The following is a 20105-nucleotide window of genomic DNA, read 5'->3' as shown; positions in this document are numbered from 1 at the left end:
CTGCATGCAACACCTTGACTGCCATTCCACCTTGATTTTAGAGGGAATTCCAGAAACTTTTGAGCTTCCAAAGCTGAAATACATTGTATGCATTCATTGTTACCATGGCTCTTTGTGAACTCTGAACAGTAAATACATGAACAGCTTTTAACTGAATTTCTAATTGCAATAGTTTGTGAGTAGAGGCTAATTCCATTTATTTTGGCTTACTCCTAATAAAGTGATTTCCCTCCTTTTCACCATCCATTTTTCTTTTATTTTTGAAAGGACGATTACACCACCAAGGCTGTAGCTGTCCAGTTGTGCAGGGCATTTAATACCTGATCACGCATTTTGGCTCCAACCTGCTGTCTGTTTAGCCATTAGCCATGTCCTGGTAGCATCTGCCTGGAGAAGGAAAGCCTTCTTCCTAAGTCTCAGAGCAGTTCAGTGTGGATGATGCAATCCTCTCCCTTTAGCCAGCAGATGCTCTCCCTCTCAGAGAGTAGTGCAGAAGCACATGCAGGATATTGGAATGCACCACCCAGCTGAGCTCAAGCATCTATTGCACAGCGCTGCCAATCCCTCAATGTACTTGCCAACCCATCCACTCCCTCTCCTTTTCCTTATCCTTGAAGTGAAGTATATTTTAGGCCCAGGTGCGGGAACTACTGTGAATCAAACCCATCCAGTCACTTCTTTGGAACTTTGATGACTCGAAACAAGAATTAAACAAAACTAGAAAATATTTTAAAAGCAATGTTTAATGAGTACACATTTATAAAAGCTATCAAAAGTGGGAAAATGGTACAAAAATAAAACTTTATAAAAATGTTCTTAGAATACAGAAACTATACCAGCAGAAAACAGTTTAACCTTTAAAATGCTGAACAGTTTAGATCTATAAAAGGAATATAGGTAACTGAAAGCACCTATTCTTATTGGTTCTAAACTCCTTTCCATCTTAAACGAACTGAAAAAGTCAGCTGTGTTAAGAGGGTCAAGTTGCTGGATGGAGGAGGGAGGCGTGTTGGAAAGTATGGAAGAACATTGGTTTTCTTTGGTCAGCTGGTTATACTTAGAGCTCTTGTGGTTGGAGTTTGACAACCAACCAAAAGTTAGGCCTGGCAATGCAGCTATTAGGCCCAAACCACCAGGGTACTCTTTAACTTCAGCCTTGATGAATGTCTTTCATTTATTTTATTTTATGTTTTTGAAGGCATGTGCATGAGAGATATTCGTGAGTTTTACCATGTTGTGGGCCTCCTGGCTAACTAGGATCACAGGCTAAGGTGACAGATGGCTTTCATTAGGTATACAGATAGAGCATCTCCACTAAGCTGTGACAGTAGAGTTTGTTCTTACTACACATAAGTATTTAACCTAGGAGTGACATGTTTTATTCTTAGTGATGTGCCATGACCAATGTAAACATATTACATTACTCTTTTATCAAAAAGGAGCATGGCTAACTCCAAAGACTTCTCTAAACCAGCCTGGATGGTATTTACATTTTAATTGACCAACTCTCTAGTGAAAGAGCAGATTCCAGGCCCAGCACACTTGACTGTGGTGCATAACAGGGATGAGTAGTGACATTTTTCCACTGAAGCTTTTCCAGCTTTCTTAATCCTTGCTTGGGTAGATCAAGGATAGATAAATAAGCATATGTTCTATGTGTCTTTATACCCTTTATAAGTAAATGAAACTTTAAGTAACAAAACAAAATCTACAGTGGTGTGATGAAACCAAAGCCTTAATTGAGTGCTACTAATATCATTAAAGTCACTTTAGAAATAACCTGGCAATATATAGAAAATGCTAGTGAAAGTTCTTAAATTTTGTAATCCTAATTTTTGGAAATAATTAAAATATAGAAAAATGTTGTTAGTGCAAAAGATATTCTCTGAAATGTTATTTGTTTTAGTATGAAATGGACACAGCCTATTATAGGACAGTGGTTAAATAAATGCCTATTTGATGTAATCATATGCAGCCAATAAATACATATACCATGTAAGAGAACAAAGCCTATAATATATCAAGTGAAAAACAAAGGATATCAAATTGAAAACACAGTATAGATGAAATTATTTATAAAAAGCTTTCTAGAAAGGTACCATAGAGTGTGAATGATGTTTTAATCATTTTGTATAAAGTCATGTATAATGTTATAATGAAAGTAGAAAAAAGAAAAGAAAGAAAAAAAATGGCCTTTACAGAGCAGGCAGAAAAATGTCAAAGCCAATGCCTTTTAGTTATTTCGGTAGGTGGGAAAGATGGTGCACAGGCTTCTTTTAGTTCCATGCTCGAGCTAGAAAGCTAATCCCATTGAAGGTCATCTTGACACTATCAGCACAGGAACATGGTGAGAAGCATGCTACTTCATAGCGACGATGTGAGAAAGAAACAAATCTCAAATAGCATCTTCTGCTCATACCTCTCTGCCCTGAGAATTTTCATCATTCTCTTTCATCTCTACATTGCTCAAATTATACCTTCAGATACCTTATTTAATTTTACTATGTAAAACCATAATAGACCATTGATGCTCGTTCCTCTACAAGTAATTTCTTAGATGACTAAAACTGAACAATATTTGAAAATTTACAAAACATGCAATACCTAAATACCAAGCCTAATATAATGCAACTTTATAATATGTATTTATTTACCTTGCTATTTAAAATTCTAGTTTCTTAGAACTTTTTTTGGTGCAAAGACTTTTCATCAATGCTTCCTTGCTTATTGGACACTGAGAAAAATCCAGATGGATATTCTTCCATTTTCACTCAGTCTTTCCTATATGTTCCTTATAAAGAAAGGATTTTATAACAACTTTGTAGATTTGCATGTATCCGAAGTTACCTCTAATCAATTGTGATGCTTTTGTGTTAAAACAGTTCCCCACAGTAGACATTCATATTGATAAGAGCAAAATCAAGGGGCACATTTAACTACAAAATTCACTATGGCAATGTTTATAATTGGCTTTACTTGCAAAAAACAAACAACAAATCTCATTTCTTTTACGTCATTTGACTTTCCTCTTCTGACATACCAAAAAATACTCATCGGCAGCCACAGTCATACTGTTTTCTCTTTTATGTAACTTAGTCCTTGAAACAGAGAAGGAAGTTGCATGTACTTCTCCTGGATTTTGCAAGACATTATGTCATGCATGTTGCCCACATCAAAGAAACTTCTTAGTGTGAACCCCACAAAATGAATCCCAATCTCAGTCCTGTGAACTCTGGGAAATGAAGGGGCAGCCACCTGTGTTTATTCATCACTAATCTGAGATAAAATAGTTTCTCTTCTCATCTGCCAGTTTCTCAAAGTCAGGCAACATTTTCTTCTGTGTTCATAAACTTCAGGGCATAGTGAGAGAAAAGGGTTTTCTCAACCGTGCATGTTCTTCTCTAAACATTCAATACTGTAGTTCATAAGTCTGAGTAAATGGAACTCTGCTTCAAATGTCTGACTTTGCATTCAGTGCTGATTTTGAGTGTTTTGAGTTCCTTTCCCAACCCTGGCGGATCCGTGTGAGGGTCTTGTCTATGCATGGCATAATGAGGATAAATTTGATTACCAGCACTGTGCAGGGAATGATGAGTGCTAATATGTAGGCTGCAGGAAGATACCATCTGAGAATTGAAGGGCTGAGGAACCTTTTCCCACCGTACACCAGGGTGTGGGCTGTGCACAAGATCAGGGTCAAATAACCCAGTTTGGACTAAAAGCAAAAACAAGAACATGTACATTAACAATTAACATTATGTGCATCTTAATGAACACTCAAACATTCTAGTCAGTGAGGGATAATTGTCAACCATTACAAATAATTGAAGCTTATAATATTTAGACACCTTGTTAAATACTGAAAAAAGGAAAAAAGGAAACATTAAACTTCCTTTGGGATAGTTAAAAAAAAATAAGAAAGTCTTTTTTTGGAGAGATTTTCACTATAGGGCGTGTGCGCTCGCCAGACAGACAGAGCGAGACATAAAGACAGAAAGTGAGAAATCACCCCTCCAGGGGGGATGGTCACGCTGCAATTCCTTCTTCTCCATTCTCTTCATTAAACTTCTCAGGTTTTTTTTTTTTTTTTTTTTTTTGTAGAGGTTTTCACTATAGGGCGCGTGCGCTCGCCAGACAGACAGAGCGAGACATAAAGACAGAAAGTGAGAAATCACCCCTCCAGGGGGGATGGTCACGCTGCAATTCCTTCTTCTCCATTCTCCTCTCAGGATCTTGGGCATGCACGCACATGCATGAGTTTTAAGCCACCAGGTCCAGGACGCGAACCGTGGTCGACTACGTGGGAGTCCAGCGACATAGCCATTACGCTAACTGCTGGTTCCGAAGACTTTCTTACAAATGATATGGTAGCTTCATCTTAATCTGGCTGTATCGGAAAAGTTCACCAGCAATAAACTCTTCCAAATTAGAATAAATAACATGTATATACACACACACACATACTTTGGTCCCCAGTGGCAAAAAATTTTTTTAATCATCTTTTTAGAGATCAGAGATTAATAAGACTCATTATGACCTCAAGAAGAACCCATTAGTATATATTACTGACTAAAGGCAGATGTCAGCTAATTTTTGTCACAGTAAAGAGCAATTACCAAATTGTACTTTGTTTTTTTTTTTTTTTGGAGAGATTTTCACTGTAGGGCACGTGCGCTCGCCAGACAGACAGAGAGAGACATAGAGACAGAAAGCAAGAAATCACCCCCCAGGGGGGATGGTCATGCCACAATCCCTTCTCCTCCATTCTCCTCTTGGGATCTTGGGCACACACGCACACGCGCCCGGCATGAGTTTTAAGCCACCGGGTCTGGGATGCGAACCGCGGTGGACTACGTGGGAGTCCAGCGACATAGCCATTATGCTAACTGCTGGTTCCCTTTTTTTTTTTCCAAATTGTACTTTGTTTTGATCTAAGTTCTTTTTCTTTTTTTTCTTTTATAAGAGAGATTTTTGCTATAAGGTGTGTGTGCTTGCTGGAGAGATAGAGGCAGAGAGACAGAAAGCGAGAAATCACCTTCCCAGGGGGGATGGCGATGCTGTAATCCCCTCTCCTCCAGTCTCCTCTTGGGAGTTTGGGCACACACACATACACGCCCAGCATGGGTTTTAAGCCACTGGGTCCAGGACATGAACTGAGGTTGACTATGTGGAGTCCAGCAACATAACTATTATGCCATCTGCTGGTCCCATGGTCTAAATTCTAGAACTTAATGTTTATATCTGTCTTAATGCCTAAAATAAGGTGTTACCATCAAAGAATTTTGACTGCATTTGATCCCCTGGAGAAAATGCAAAACTTGAAATTCTAATAGTTTTGTAAAATTCAAACCTAATTGCAATTACTAATGGTCTATCCTGTTATACTGGTTGTCAGCAAGCATGCATCACAATCATCTGGAGGGCTTGTTAAGACAAATTACAGAGCCACACTTCCACAGTTTCTGATTCAGTAGTTCTGGGAATGGCCCAGGGCTTTGCGTAGCTAAGTTCCCAGGTGATGCTGCTGGTCTTAGTAACACACTTTGAGAACCACAGGTCTGTTAGAATAGTTAGTCTTTAATGAGGTGTCTGGTGGTTGATTGTGGAGAAAACAATTTTCCTTATGATGGACCTACGTTAAGTATGGTGTGATGACACCCATCAATCTTGCTTCTAAGATTTAAACTTTATTTTCTACCTCTTTATTTTCTACCTCTATCAGTATGTGTTTCTTTCACCTCGCACCTAGTATATCTCTGCAGGTATTTAATAGTTCTTGGTGCTTTTCATTCTATAGTATTAGCCGTGGCTCTGGGAGTCGTTAAGAATCTTGGCAAGGGATACCCTATGAGGAAATGGAACCATTATAGAATTTGCTGGTTTACACCGATGTTCCATGTTTTCTATTTTAAAATTTTTAATGAGATTGTCAAGGAAGTGATGGAGCAAAATGAAAAAAATTAGGCATGATATGACAGAAAAATGAAAATGTTTGTAAAGTTGTACTCATTTTGTAATATAAAGAAGATTAAATCTTACCTGGATGAATCGAAACTCTCTCCAGTTGACCGTATTGCTAACTGATGGTAAGGAAGTGATTCCCAAGAGTACAAACAGAAAAAATCCGAGGATTCCCAAAGCCACATATGAATCACTGAGCCAGGCTGAAGACGTACTAAATGGATCTTCTTTCTTGAGTATTGCCTAATAAAAAGTATAATCAATTTTAAAAGGCTACATTTTAAAAATAAATTGTCCACTTATTATTTTTTATTTAAGATTTTTGCCATAGGGTGGGTGTGCTCATGGGAAAGAGAGAGAAAGAGACACAGAGGGAAAATGAGAAATCACCCCCCTCTCCCCCGAAGAGATGGCCATGCAGCATTCTCTTCTCTATTATTCTTCTGGGATTTTGGCCACACATGCTCACATGCTGGCATGATTTTCAAGCTGCCAGGTCTGTGACTTGAACCATTGTGGGCCATATGGGAGTCCATTGCTTTCACCACTACTCTACCTGCTGGTCCCATAAACTGCCCACTTTTAAGGGGATTGAAAAAAACCTTTGCATGGGTTATTGGTGCAAAGAAAGTTGTGTGAATAATGTAGGTAAAAATACATTTAGAAATGATTTTTTTTTTGTAGAAAAAATGAAAGCTAATTGGTTCTACTGGAACTTTATTGTAATACTTGACTGCAGGAGTTGTGTAGGACATTTTAATTTACCCTATAAATCCTGAAACAAAGTAAACATTTACTTAAACCTTCTTTACCATATGGCTTTTTGGTCCCCAAGCAAAACTTGATGTTCTCAAATGGTTACATTGGAATTCTGTTTATTCTGCTTTAGATGCTAATTATTCACACCCACAGAGTTTGGGTTTTTTCATGGTTCTGTGTTTTAGAAGAGCTTCAAATCTGTCTCATCACAGGTTGAGATGAATCTAACCCTTGTAGTGTGACTCTTATGTAACAAACTTTCATGTATTTGTTAGGGAAATAATGTACAGAAACCCAAAATGCATCATCAATGAGTTATTGACTAATGATCTTTGAGGCTCCAGTAAGATTGAGCAAAACCAGTTATTTCTAAACTGGAACAGACTTAGAGCACTGCCTCTGGAACTACTGTAAGACTCCTTGAGCTGATTATCTCTTAAATCTTTTGATTGTGCCTAAGATTGTATTTGATATCTGCTAAGAACTATTTAGTTTTTTAGACAATGAGGACAACTTCCTGCCCTCTCCACGAATTTGTGCCACTGCTATGGCACCTGTTTGGGCTGTCCTCTTCCTTTCAAAAGCAAGTAGCATGCATAAAAACAGAAGCTTGAGACACATTGGTTTACTTTTACCAACTGCCACCCAAAGAAATTTAAGTAGGTATCCTTAAGTTTCCTGAGTCCCTAAATCTATCATTTGTCAGTATCCTAGTGAGCCCTGGGAATACAGATCTGGAGATCAAACTTTTATTCACAATAGTTATATGAGCTCTCAACTGGATTCATAAGACAAACAATAGCATCAATAATAATAATTTTAAAAAACCAGACATGATTTCTTTTTTTTTTAGAGAGGTTTTTGCTATAGGGCCCATGCACTCACTAGAAAGACAGAGAGACAGAAAGCGAGAAATCACCCCCCCACCTCCCACCCGGGGGGGACGGCCACGCCACAATCTCTTCTCCTCCATTCTCTCGGGATCTTGGGCATGCATGCACATGCACCCAGTGTGAGTTTTAAGCCACCGGGTCTGGGACGCAAACCGCGGTTGACTACAAGGGAGTCCAGCAACATAGCCATTAGGCTAACTGCTGGTCCCAAGACATGATATTTTTAACTCTGATTACTTTTAAGAAATAAAGATGCTGGGGCCAGCAGGTGATGTGATTAAAGTGCTGGACTCTCATACGACTAACCATGGTTTGAGTCCTGAACTCTTGCTTTCTTGCTTTCCCCCCTCCCCTCCCCATCTCTGTCCTTTCTGGTGAGCATACCTGTCTTGTAGCAAATTAAAAAGAAAGAAAAAAGATAAATAAGATTAAAAATATTTTAAAAAATGCTTAGAAGAGTGACTTTTCTGTAATTGTGAAATGCAAAATGATACAGCAAAATTTCTCTTTGATTTAAGGACTAGGGAAATTCAAATGAGTAAGCTTTACCTGGGTAACGGTCAGGTTTCTTATCCTCCATCGTACATAAAAACGAATAGGAATCACCAGTGCGTAGAGGACATGAAGGCAGGCAAATCCCAGAGCCATCAAGCCAAGCTGTTTTCTGCAAAGCATCCAATGATCAAGCCAGTCTGGGAATCGGCGGTATTTTGTACCTCGGTACAGCTGCAGAATGGCAGCAATAACACCAGGTAGGTAGACCAAAGCCAGCAGTGTAAGCGCTGTTATTGGAAAGACACGATTCGGGATGGAAATAGCCAGGCGAAATGTACTATCTTCATTTTTGTTAACATAAGGATAGATTACGTCTCTTATGACACAGTAGAGAAAGAAGAAGATACACAGGGCTGCAGACAAATAGAAGGGAAACCTCCACATGGGAAATAATTGTAGGGGGTAGTTTTCTATTTCACTGGCTGCCATGAGCGATCCTTTATCCAAGGGAGTAAGTCCAAGGCCACGAACAATATCCATCACTCTTTGCTTGGCTTTTCTGTCATTTCCGCAGACAAACACCTGGGTTATAAACAATTCTGTATTTACTTTTTTCCTTTATGAAATAGTTATTTTGTAAGTCTATATAAGCATCATGCATAACAATGACGTGTAGGTAGTGAACTGTTTTTCAAACAAGGATGTAGAATAACCATGTCTAACAAGATGACATTTTAAACTTGCACGTGTGTGCTGTATAGTTTCAATCAGTGTTTTAGTTGCAGGTAGTTTTAGGCACATCGCATTGATATAAGACTAGGCTCTTGGGAACCAGCAGTTAGCGTAATGGCTATGTCACTGGACTCCCACGTAGTCGACCGTGGTTCGCGTCCTGGACCCGGTGGCTTAAAACTCACACCGGGTGCGTGTGTGTGCGTGCCCAAGATCCCGAGAGGAGAATGGAGGAGAAGGGATTGCGGCGTGACCATCCTCCCTGGGGGTTGATTTCTCGCTTTCTGTCTCTCTGTCTCTCTCTGTCTGTCTGGCGAGCGCACGTGCCCTATTGCGAAAACCTCTCCAAAAAAAGAAAAAAAAAAAAAAGACTAGGCTCTTTACAGTAAGGGAAGTTTGATCTTCTGTATTTGGGGTACCGTGCACCTATGATTGCTTCTAATCAAATCAGTTTCATACAAGGTAATAGGAGTAGAAAAGGATATTCATGCTGTATTAATTTGCAGTACCGACAAGGGGATTCTAGAGACCGACACTATTAGATTCCATCAAACTAAAAACCAAGGGTGCAGACAGTGGAAAATGAATCACAACTGATTATTTTACTTATTTAAAGCCCCCCAAATTATTCATGGAACAAATTAGCAAGATGAAATATTTAGTGGGTAGTTTATTTTGGAATCTGAAGCTAAGTGCACATTGAAATATTCACTTTTTTAAAAAGATTATTTTATTTAACTTTATTTACTCTTTTAAAAAATTTTTTTGGAGAGGTTTTTGCTATACGGCATGTGCACTCACCAGAATGACAGAGAGACAGAAAGCGAGAAATCACCCCCCAGCAGGGATGACCAGCTGCAATCCCTTCTTCTCCTTTCTCCTCTTGGGATCTTGAGCATGTGCACACATGTACCCAGTTTGTTTAAGCCACCAGATCCGGGACTTGAACTGTGGTCGACTACATGGGAATCCAGCAACGTAGCCATTACGCCATCTGCTGGTCCCGTTATTTACTTATTTTTTAATTTGACCAGAGAGGGACAGAGAGAGAAAGGGAGAGGGAGAACGTGAGAAAGCAAGCCACCAGGTCCTGGACTTGAACCATGGTCGGCCATATGGAAGCCCAGTGCCCCTAACCATCATGCCACCTGCCAGCCCCAAAATATTCACCTTTTAAAGATTGACTGCAATTTCTTTTTCATCTTACCTGCCGACTTGCATCCAGGGCTCCTGACTGGAGAGCCCAGGCTGATATGGTGTTAAAAGCTTTTACCACGTGGGCTCCTGGTACCAGCTGAGCAAGGTACTCTGCGTTGGATTCTGGATACTGATTGACTTTGCGGTTGTTGCTGACGTCTACTAATATTTTTCCATGAAGAACCTCAGTTAGTTCTGTGAGAAAATTATAATGCTCTCTGTGGACTGTTATGATTATGATGTCAGACTTCTGGGCAGCTTCTGAATAGCTCAAGACATCTGCGCCATTGGGCAGCAGGCTGGACATCCGGGGGGTTCGGCTTCCAAAAACGATAGAATAACCACACTGCAGCATTTTAAATCCCAGCGATCTTCCAAAATCTCCAGTTCCAAAAATACATATTGTCTCTTTCCTTTCCAAAGAATCCATTGTAATGGGAAATGCATCTGTACGGGTTTTCTCCATAACTGAAAAATAACACAGATAGCCAATGAAATATGAATGCTCTAGGTATGAAAAACTGATGAGGATTATTGTTAGGAAATAGTATAATTGATTGGTATTCTAATCTTCTAATGATTTCAAGTATATTACAAAATTCAGGAGTAAATATGATTACATATGTTCTCATATGTGTCTTAATAAAATCTTAAGTGAAAACTTCTTTGGGTTAAGAGGTGCAATGAAAAGCCAACGAACACACTTACTGGTGGATTTTTTTTTTTTTTAAGAGTTTTTGCCTTAGGGTGCAAGCACTCACTGGAAAGAAAAAGAGAGGCAGACACAGTGAGAGGGAAAGTGAGAAATCGCCTACCAGAGGGAATGGCCATGCTGCAATCCCTTCCATTCCATTCTCCCTAGGATCTTATGCATGTACACACACGCACCCAAAATGATTTTCTTTTTTTAATTTTATTTTTATTCTCTTTATTTTTTTCCAAACACTTGATTACTATACATCCTTTGGTTTGTAAAGAGAATTTACCCAACATGAAATATATCTCAGAGCAGTCCAGTTGAGAATACTATACATGTTATCATCCACAGGTAATCAACCATTTCTGTGTCCCATAAATGTCTTGCCTCTCTCTGTTTTTCCTCCCTGATTTTCTTCCCTATAGTCTTCCTTTCTCTCACCCTCCTTCCACCCTGTCTCTAGTGTGGCATGATTTTCAAGTCACCGTGTCCAGGACTTGAATTGCAGTTGGCCATGTAGGAGTCCAGCGATGTAATCACTATACCATCTGCTGATTGCATTGGTAGATGTTTTAAACTATGGATATATATTGCAATGATACTATAGTTATCTAACATCTATAGTTCCAAAAGTTCTCAGAGCAAAATATGACAAATTATAGTCCAATTTGCTTTCTTCTGTATTTATGGGTGCCATATCATCCCATATCATGGGTGCCTATGGTTGCTTCTTTTTTTCCTAAAAAAATCCTAAATAAAATATTAGCAAACTAAATCCAACTGCTTAAGAGAAAGTACATGTTGGTCTAATGGGGATTATTGTAAGAATATAAAGATTAAGGAACAGCAGTTGGCATAATGGCTATGTCACTGGACTCCCATGTAGTCAACTGCGGTTTGAGTCCTGGACCTGGTGACTTAAACTCACACCAGGTGCATGTGCATGTGTGCCCAAGATCCTGAGAGGAAAATAGAGGAGAAGAGATTGAGGCATCGCCATCCCCACTGAGGGGTGATTTCCTACTTTTTGTCTCTCTGTCTCTCTCTGTCTTTCTGGCAAATGCACACACCCTATATTAAAAAAAAAAAGAATATAAAGATTAGTTCTACAATTTCAGTATTTAAGAAACCTATTAATGAGACCAGTAGATGGTATAATGGTTACATTGCTGGACTCCCACGTAGTCTTTCATAGTTTGAGTCCCAGACCCAGTGGCTTAAACCTCATGCCTGGCACATGCGTGTGCGAGCCCAAGATCCCAAGAGGAGAATGTAGGAGAAGGGACTGTGGCATGGACATCCCCCCATGGAGGGGAGTGATTTCTTGCTTTCTATCTCTCTGTCTCTCTGGTGAGTGCATGTGCCCTATAGCAAAAATCTCTCTCTCTCTCTCTCTCAAAAACAAACAAACAAAAAAACTAAAAAAAAAAAAAACCCGCTAATATAAGTTACCAAATTAGAAGATTTAAGGAGAAAAAAATATGGCCATATTTATGCATGTTAATGGGCAAATGTTAAAATTCAACACTTATTCTCTATTCATAGAAAAGAGGAACAGAATGATACTCTTTATATGTTAAAGAAATATCTATCTCAACCTAATCCAGTATTATGCTTAAAAGAGAATTACTAGAAACACTCCCAAGTCAGAAGCCAGACAAATTTATCAGCTATAACCACTATAATTATTGTTCTGGAAATCTAGCTAATATAGCTAGACTGTTATAGAAATTCAAAAGGAGTTCCAGATGATTAAATTTTAGAGTTAGAAAACTCAAAAGTCAAAAGGAAAATACCATACATATAAAAGACAATTCAACATCTTATACAGCAACCCAGTTAAATCAAAATTTCCATACATATATATATATATTTAAATTAGAAGAGATAATAAAAGAAGGACCCTATTCATACCTGCAACAAAATAGAGACAATATGTAACAAGATAACAAGATATGTGTGAAAACTACATGAAGAAAATTAGGGGCCAGCAGGTGGCGGTGTGCTTATGGTGGCTGGACTCCCACATGGCTAATGGCAGTTTGAGTCCCAGACCTGGCAGCTTGCCCTCTGTTTCCTTCTCTCTCTCTCTCTGGTCAATTTCAAAATAAATAAATAAATAAATAAGTAAGTAAAAGAATGACAATGAATAGGATTAAATAAAAATAAACAAAAACCTACTTTAAGAAAATTTTGGACTGTTCCTAAAAATACATATGATAATGTACAGTATGTTCTTAGATGGAAAGGCTCCCAAATTTAATCTATAAACTCTAAAAAGTTGGGTAATAAATGGAAGGCTAGTCCTATTATATATTAAAAATATTATAAAGCTAAAATATTAAATAACATGGTGCTGTCAAAGGAATAGAAAAAGTGATGGAATAGAGTAAAATGTTGGGTTGTCAGAAAAGTCATAATGTATTTTTTTCTTTCTTACAGAGATTTTTGCTATAGGGAGTGTGCAACTCTCCAGAGAGACAGAAAGCAAGATATTCCCTCCCCGCCCACCCAGGGAAGATGGCCACACCACAATCCCTTCCTCTCCATTCTCCTCTTAAAATATTGGGCATGCGTGCACACAGACCTGGCATGAGTTTTAAGCTGCAGTCAACTATGTGGGAGTCTAGGTATGTAGCCATTTTGCCATCTGCTGGTCTATTTTTTTTAATGAAAAAATGCATCATGACTTTTCTGGCAACCCAATAAAAATTCAGAAATGGACCCAAACATATGTGATAAATGTGGCACCTAGACGCAACAAGAAAAAAAATTATTATTCAATAGTTAATACTGGGACAACTCAATAACCAATAGGAAGAAAAAATTAAATCATTGCCTCAGATCCACCCAAAGATAAATTCAAAATTTATTGAAGATTTGAACTTTAAAAACAAAATGGAGCCATCTTAGAACTAGAAGCAACCATAGAAAATTCTTTTATAATTTTAGAGGAGAAAAGTTCTTTTTCTACATCATTTAACCACTAATGAATATATGGATAAATGTGATTACATAAAAATAAATAATTCCTGTAAAGCAAAAATTCTGTAAGCAAAGCCAGAAGATAATAAACAAACTGGGAAAAATATTTTTACCTCACATAAATTAGTAAGGAAAAAACCAACTGCCCAGTAGAAAATTGGGCAAAGGATATGTGCTAACAGTTGATTTTAAGAAAATAGGAAAGACTTTTAAACATAGTAAAAGATTCTCAGTCTTACCCAAAACAAACGAAATGCAAGTTAAAACTAAATTGATACTATTATAACTCATGTGACTATTAATTTTTAAAGTGAGTATAATTTAAATAAAAAACAAACCCAAGTTACTATCATCTAATCCAATAATTTAGGTTACTCTCCGTACTTTTGAGGAATATTATTTCCTCTTTCAGCATTGAACGTTTATAAAAACTCTTGTTAACATTTAGTTTTATAGTTGACCTGTATGTGCATGTATATATGTGTGTGTGTTTCTATTGTTTGATGATGTATCTTCAGTACAGAAAAGAGCACTGACTACAACAGATGAGGTATTTTATAGGTATTTGTTGAGTAACATTAGAAGGATAGAATGTAGGAGTTGAAAGTCACAGTGTTGGGACCAGCAGTTAGCATAATGGCTATGTCACTGGACTCCCATGTAGTCAGCCGGGGTTCGAGTCCCGGACCCGGTGGCTTAAACTCATGTGGAGTGCATATGCGTGCGTGCCCAAGATCCTGAGAGGAGAATGGAGGAGAAGGGATTGCGGCGTGGCCATCCCACCTGGGGGGTGATTTCTTGCTTTCTATCTCTCTGTCTCTCTGGTGAGTGCATGTGCCCTATAGCAAAACCCTCCCCTTCCTCCCCCCCTCCAAAAAAAAAGAGAAAGTCACAATGTTTACTCTGTGTCCAAGGCACAGAGTGAGCTCATAAAGAGGAGGCTGAATGATTAAAGAGTAGCCACTGGAGAAGAGTAAGGAGAAGGTAGAAAGTGGGGGAATATTTTTATAAAGAAATGACTTCAATTTCCCAAATAGGTGACAAGTAAAATAAATTTTGATGTGAAATTTTCAAACCAGACATAATTACTATTCAGTTCGTACATAGTGGATTTCATGTAGATTGTAAGATATGTATGAAGTTGGCACTTATTTACTGGAGTTTCAGAAATGTTCCTTGCTGTTTTAGAGTTTGAAAAACACGCTTATTCTTTTTCTTTTTAAGAATTTTTGTTTACTTTTATTCATTATTAAATAATAACAATTTTGGGAACCAGCAGTTAGCGTAATGGCTATGTTGCTGGACTCCCACGTAGTCTACTGCGGTTCGTGTCCCGGACCCGGTGGCTTAAAACTCATGCCGGGTGCATGTGCGTGCGTGCCCAAGATCTCGAGAGGAGAATGGAGGAGAAGGGATTGCGGTGTGACCATCCCCCCTGGGGGGTGATTTCTCGCTTTCTGTCTCTCTGTCTCTCTCTGTCTATCTGACGAGCGCACGCACCCTACAGTGAAAATCTCTCCAAAAAAATAAAAAATAAAAAATAAAAAAAAATAACAATTTTAAAAATTTGTGATAGGGTATGTGTGCTCACCAGAGAGAGAAACAGAGAAAGTGAGGAAGCAAGCCCCCAGGTCTGGGACTCAAATCACTGTCAGCTATGTGGAAATCTAGTGCTTTAACCACCATGCTACCTGCAGGCCCCTCTTTTTTTTTTTTTTTTTTTTTTTTTTTTTTTTAGGTTTTTGCCACAATGCTCAGTGAACCAGAGAGAGACAGGAAAAGTGAGAAATCACCCCCTCCCCCCCAAGGTGGTATGGCCATGCCACAATCCCCTTTCCATTTGGGGTACACATACACACACACACACCTGGCATGATTCCCAAACCGCTGGGTTTAGGACTCAAACCATGGTCAGCCATATGGGAATCCAGAGCCTTAGCTACCATGCCAGCTGTGGGCCCCGAGACCCATATTTTTACCCAAGCTTATGTGAAGTTTATAAGCTGATCATTCAGGTCTTTGTAAGTAAACAGAAGTCATGGGAGAAAAGAATAAGAAATACAGGCCTTTCTTATGCTTCCACAGAAACTCTGAATAATCTAATTGAACACAGTGACTGAATCATTTTATAAACTAGCTGGTGACTGAGAAGGTCATAACCACAAATAGGAAAATACCTGCAGGTGTTTAAGGTTCTTAGTGGGCTTCTAAAATGCAAGCTAGTTTGGCAATTTTCATTGCATTGACTAATTGCTAATTAGTAGCTAGTTTTATAACTTTAACCCTCAAAGTGCTGACGGACCCTGACTGGCTCTGTATAGCCAGTCTTCAAGTCTGTCAAAAGAATGTCTGCCTGTCCCCTTATTTTTTTCTCTGTTATTTTATCCTAATATATTATTTTTCTCTCGTTCATACTCAGTGAACACCTGCAAGCAAAATATAGATTTGATGAAGTTGCCAGTGTTCTGTAATGAGGTGGATTATTTCTTTATTGAAATTTTACAATTTGGATTATCTTAATCATTGCGAAGAGGGAGTAATTCCAGATTCCATTTTGACTCTCTGCCCTTTATTCTGAACCACCATAAACTTTAAAAATAAAGATATTGACTACACGGTACACTTACTTGCTCTACCTCTTAGAATGCATGAGTCCTCCGGCAGGTTACTCAAACTTTGTGCCCTAGTTTTATCATCTTCAAAGTGAGAGATTGAGAGTATCTACCTTGAGAGGTATTATGGGGATTAGATAAAGTTACATATCTTAAGCCAGTTCTTGAGACATAGCATATGCTCAATACAAATCTATTTAAAATGGATTATTTAAGAATTATTAGTTATGAAATTAATATAATCTATTAATTACCTAGTAATATAACCGCTATATAAAATTCTATAAATTGATGCTTAATTATGTATATTTAACTGTGATTATTATAAATATACGAAAATCTGAACCGAAGTTCAGTGTCCCTTCCCTCCTTCTCTGTCTTTCTGTCTGCCTTTCTTTCTGTCTGCCTTTCTTTCTTTCTTTTCCTTCCTTCCTTCCTTCCTTCCTTCCTTCTTCCTCCCTCTCTCTCTCTCTCTCCTTTCTCTCTTTCTTTGTTTTTGTGCTTTCTATTGACAGAGAGCATGGGGATTAGAGAGAAAGAAAAATCACTACCTGATGGGATATAATCAAATCCCAATAGTTTTTCTTCCATTTCTCCATCCCATCAGGATTTTAGGCACACATGCACATGTGCCCAGTGTGTTTTTCAAGCTATCAGGTCCAGGATTTAAACTGCAGTGGACCATGTGGGACCCAGATTCCTATGCATTAACCACTGCACTATGGGACTGGCCTTTAACCTATTTATTATAAATAAAACTGTATATGAAATGGCCTTAGGGCATATGACATATCAAAACACAGATGTAAAAATAGCTCAAATGTGAATTTCTCTCACTTATAATTCACATTTTACTTTAATGTTACCCCTTTAAAATGCAGTTTGACAGTTCAGTGTAATATACTTGAGCTGTTACCCCAACCATTAAAATTTATTTTAATATTTAGAGTTCAGAGATGTTATTGAGCAAATTGGAGATGAAAAAACAATAAGGAGATATTAAAATACCACTGGTTGATTTAATAGAAAGAAATACAGTTATTCATTGGACAATTAGTCACCCTTATGCAACTGATAGAAACTCTAAGGTTGATCACTTTTGGCCTCATCTTGAACTCCATTTCACATCCTCTGGTTCTATTTGTAGTCTCTGGACAGGAGTGGAGCTCCACTCAGCTTCCACTGCCTAACAGGCTTTCTTGAGGGCTGGTTCTTCATCTTGTATCTCTATTTTTGTCCCAGTGTTCTCTGAGATCTGTTTAGCACTGAGATATGTACAACCTGTGGGGCTACCATACACCCGTGGGGAGCAGGGCTCCACGGCTAAGCGTTTTTCCTTTCTTTGGGCATAAATTCTGACACATTTCATAAGGCTCATGAGAAAGTCCCAGTGGAGTAGAGCACCGGATATCTGCATCCGTAGCCAACTTATTGCTTGCTTACACTGTCTTTCCCATGCTCCTTTGTTCTGTCCCCTGACTCTCACTCCTAATTGCCTGGAATCACTTCCCTAATAAATGATCTGTATACAAACTTTGGTCACAGGCTCTGCTTGTAAGATAATTCAAGGTAATACAACATTTTAATTTTTTTCATGAAGAATTATACCTAATGTTACCATAATTGGGAGGATAAAATAATTAACAGGTAAAGGTAAAAAGTTAGAAATTTTGGGGGGTCCAGCAGATGGGGTAGCAGTAATGTCACTGGACCTCCACATGCTGACTGCAGTTTGAGTCCTGGACCTGGTGGCTTGAAAATGACACTGAGAGCATGTGCATGCGTGCCCAAGATCTTGGGAAGATAATGGAGGAGAAGGGACTGCTGTGTGGCCAACCCCCAGGGGGTCATTTCTCACATTCCCTCTCACTGTCTCTGTCTCTCTTAACAAGCGCATGTGTCCTAAAGCAAAAGCTTCTTTAAAAAAATACTTTGGAAGAATTTAATTCTGAACTCTTAGAAGAATAGCCTACTAAGAGGAGTTCATAAAAATGGAATGTATGCATACTCTCAACCACAAGGGAGGGCAAGTTGAGGATGCATTTTATAGTAACTGCTATATAAAGAAGAATGATACATCAATTTCAGACACATTTATAACTCAAAATAGCTATGTGTAAACATGGATTATGGAGGTAGCAAGGTTTCTTGTTTGAAGATGTAAAAAACTTTCTTAGTCCTACTTTACTCTTAGATGTAGGATGGAAGGAATAAAGAAAATAATTAAGAAAAGGTCATAATTAGGAAGAATTATTAAGGGAAAGTTGGGTTAAAGTAGTTAAAACATAATGTAATTCTTTCCTTCCTTCAACCACATGGACTCTCCACAAACCTCAATTATACAACAGGAAACACAAGACTATCCTTGGTCCTTGGTTTGGAAGTTCTCCAGGGTGGTTTTGCCTCCTATGGAAGCATTTCCCGGAGATACTCATTGAGAGGAAAGCCAAGAAAGGTAAAGTGATCCCAGAAGGGGTGTTTTTTGTTGTTGTTTATTTATTTAAAGAGAGGTTTTTATTTACTTTTTATTTATTTATTTATTTATTTTGCTATAGGCTGTGTGCTCTCTGGAAAGGCAGAGACAGAGAGACAGAAAGTAAGAAGTCACTCCCCAGGAGGGATGGCTATACTGCAATCCCTTCTCCTTCATTCTTGTCTTGGAATCTTGGGCACGCATGCATGTGCACACAGCATGAATTTAAGCTGCTGGGTCGAGGACTTGGACTATAATTGATGACATGAGAGTCCAGTGATGTAACCATTCCTCCATCTGCTGGTCCCAAGAAGGGTATTTATACAGAGTGGAGATTAGTGACCAGTGGCACAGATGCAGAGGTGGCAAGATCACTGTGAAGGCCATGACAGCAGTTGTCACTGAGGAGCTTGTGTGTGTGTATGTGTGTGTGTGTGTGTGTGTGAGTGTGTGTGAGGGGTGGGGGGAGCGCACATAGGAGGGCTAGCTGTGGGTGGGTAAGAGCCTTGCTCACCATCTCCCTCTGCAGATTCCATCCCAGGCTTGAATGTGAGGCAGCATTCTTGCAAGGTGTTCCTAGTGAGGTCTCTTACAAGGGTGTTAGGGTCAAATCAAGCTTATGCATTTTACTTTGCTCACCTCCCAGAAGTCAGCGGTCAGAGAGGCCCCGACTGCTTCTAGCTTCTGAGGATTCCAGTATATTAAAAACATGTCCAAATAGGATTATAAAATTCATAAACCTTAAATGCTTATGTTAGATCATTGGGAAAGTCATGATGAATTTTTCTTTTTTTTTTTTTCCTATGTAAAAACACACCGTGACTTTCCCAACAACCAATATTTAACAAGTCTATAATTATTTCTTAAAAACAACCAAACTTTTAATCTGAAATAATTATAGATTCACAGGAAGGTGTAAAGATAGTGCAGAAGGTTTCTGTGCACCTTCACCCAAGTGTCTTCCAATGACTGTGTGTCACACAACTGTAGTACATACCCACACCAGGATGTTGGCATTGGTGCAATATACGTGTGCATTTCAGGTCATGCTTTTTCTCAGCTGTAGATTTGAGTACCTGCCACGCGATCACGGTGCAGACTATTCCATCAGCACAAAGTACTCCCCCATGCTGTCCCTTTATAGTCAGACTCACCCCTGGAAACCTTCAATCTGTTCTGTCTCTATACTCTTGTCATTTTAGGATTGTTATACAAATGAGATCACCCAGTAGGTAAGCCTCTTGAGATTGGTATTTTTTCACTCAGCCTAATTCCCTTGAAATTCATCCAAGTGATTATTG

General features: G+C 38.7%; 1 protein-coding gene across 1 annotated transcript in view; it reads right to left on the bottom strand.

The window, feature by feature from the left end:
• Positions 1-999: 999 nt before the first annotated feature.
• Positions 1000-20105, bottom strand: part of STEAP4 (STEAP4 metalloreductase) — a 32119-nt gene continuing 13013 nt past the window's right edge. Inside the window, exons 2-5 of the mRNA XM_006170475.3 lie at positions 10048-10505; positions 8163-8690; positions 6040-6204; positions 1000-3715 (exon numbers count right to left, since the gene is read on the bottom strand). Coding sequence (XP_006170537.1) covers positions 3452-3715; positions 6040-6204; positions 8163-8690; positions 10048-10503 — 1413 coding nt within the window. The 5' untranslated portion in view covers positions 10504-10505 and the 3' untranslated portion in view covers positions 1000-3451. The remainder of the gene's footprint in view (positions 3716-6039; positions 6205-8162; positions 8691-10047; positions 10506-20105) is intronic.

The sequence above is a fragment of the Tupaia chinensis genome, unplaced genomic scaffold (genome assembly GCF_000334495.1).
Source record: "Tupaia chinensis unplaced genomic scaffold, TupChi_1.0 Scaffold148587_1, whole genome shotgun sequence".
Taxonomy (NCBI): domain Eukaryota; kingdom Metazoa; phylum Chordata; class Mammalia; order Scandentia; family Tupaiidae; genus Tupaia; species Tupaia belangeri.
This window is presented reverse-complemented; position numbering and strand designations above follow the sequence as displayed.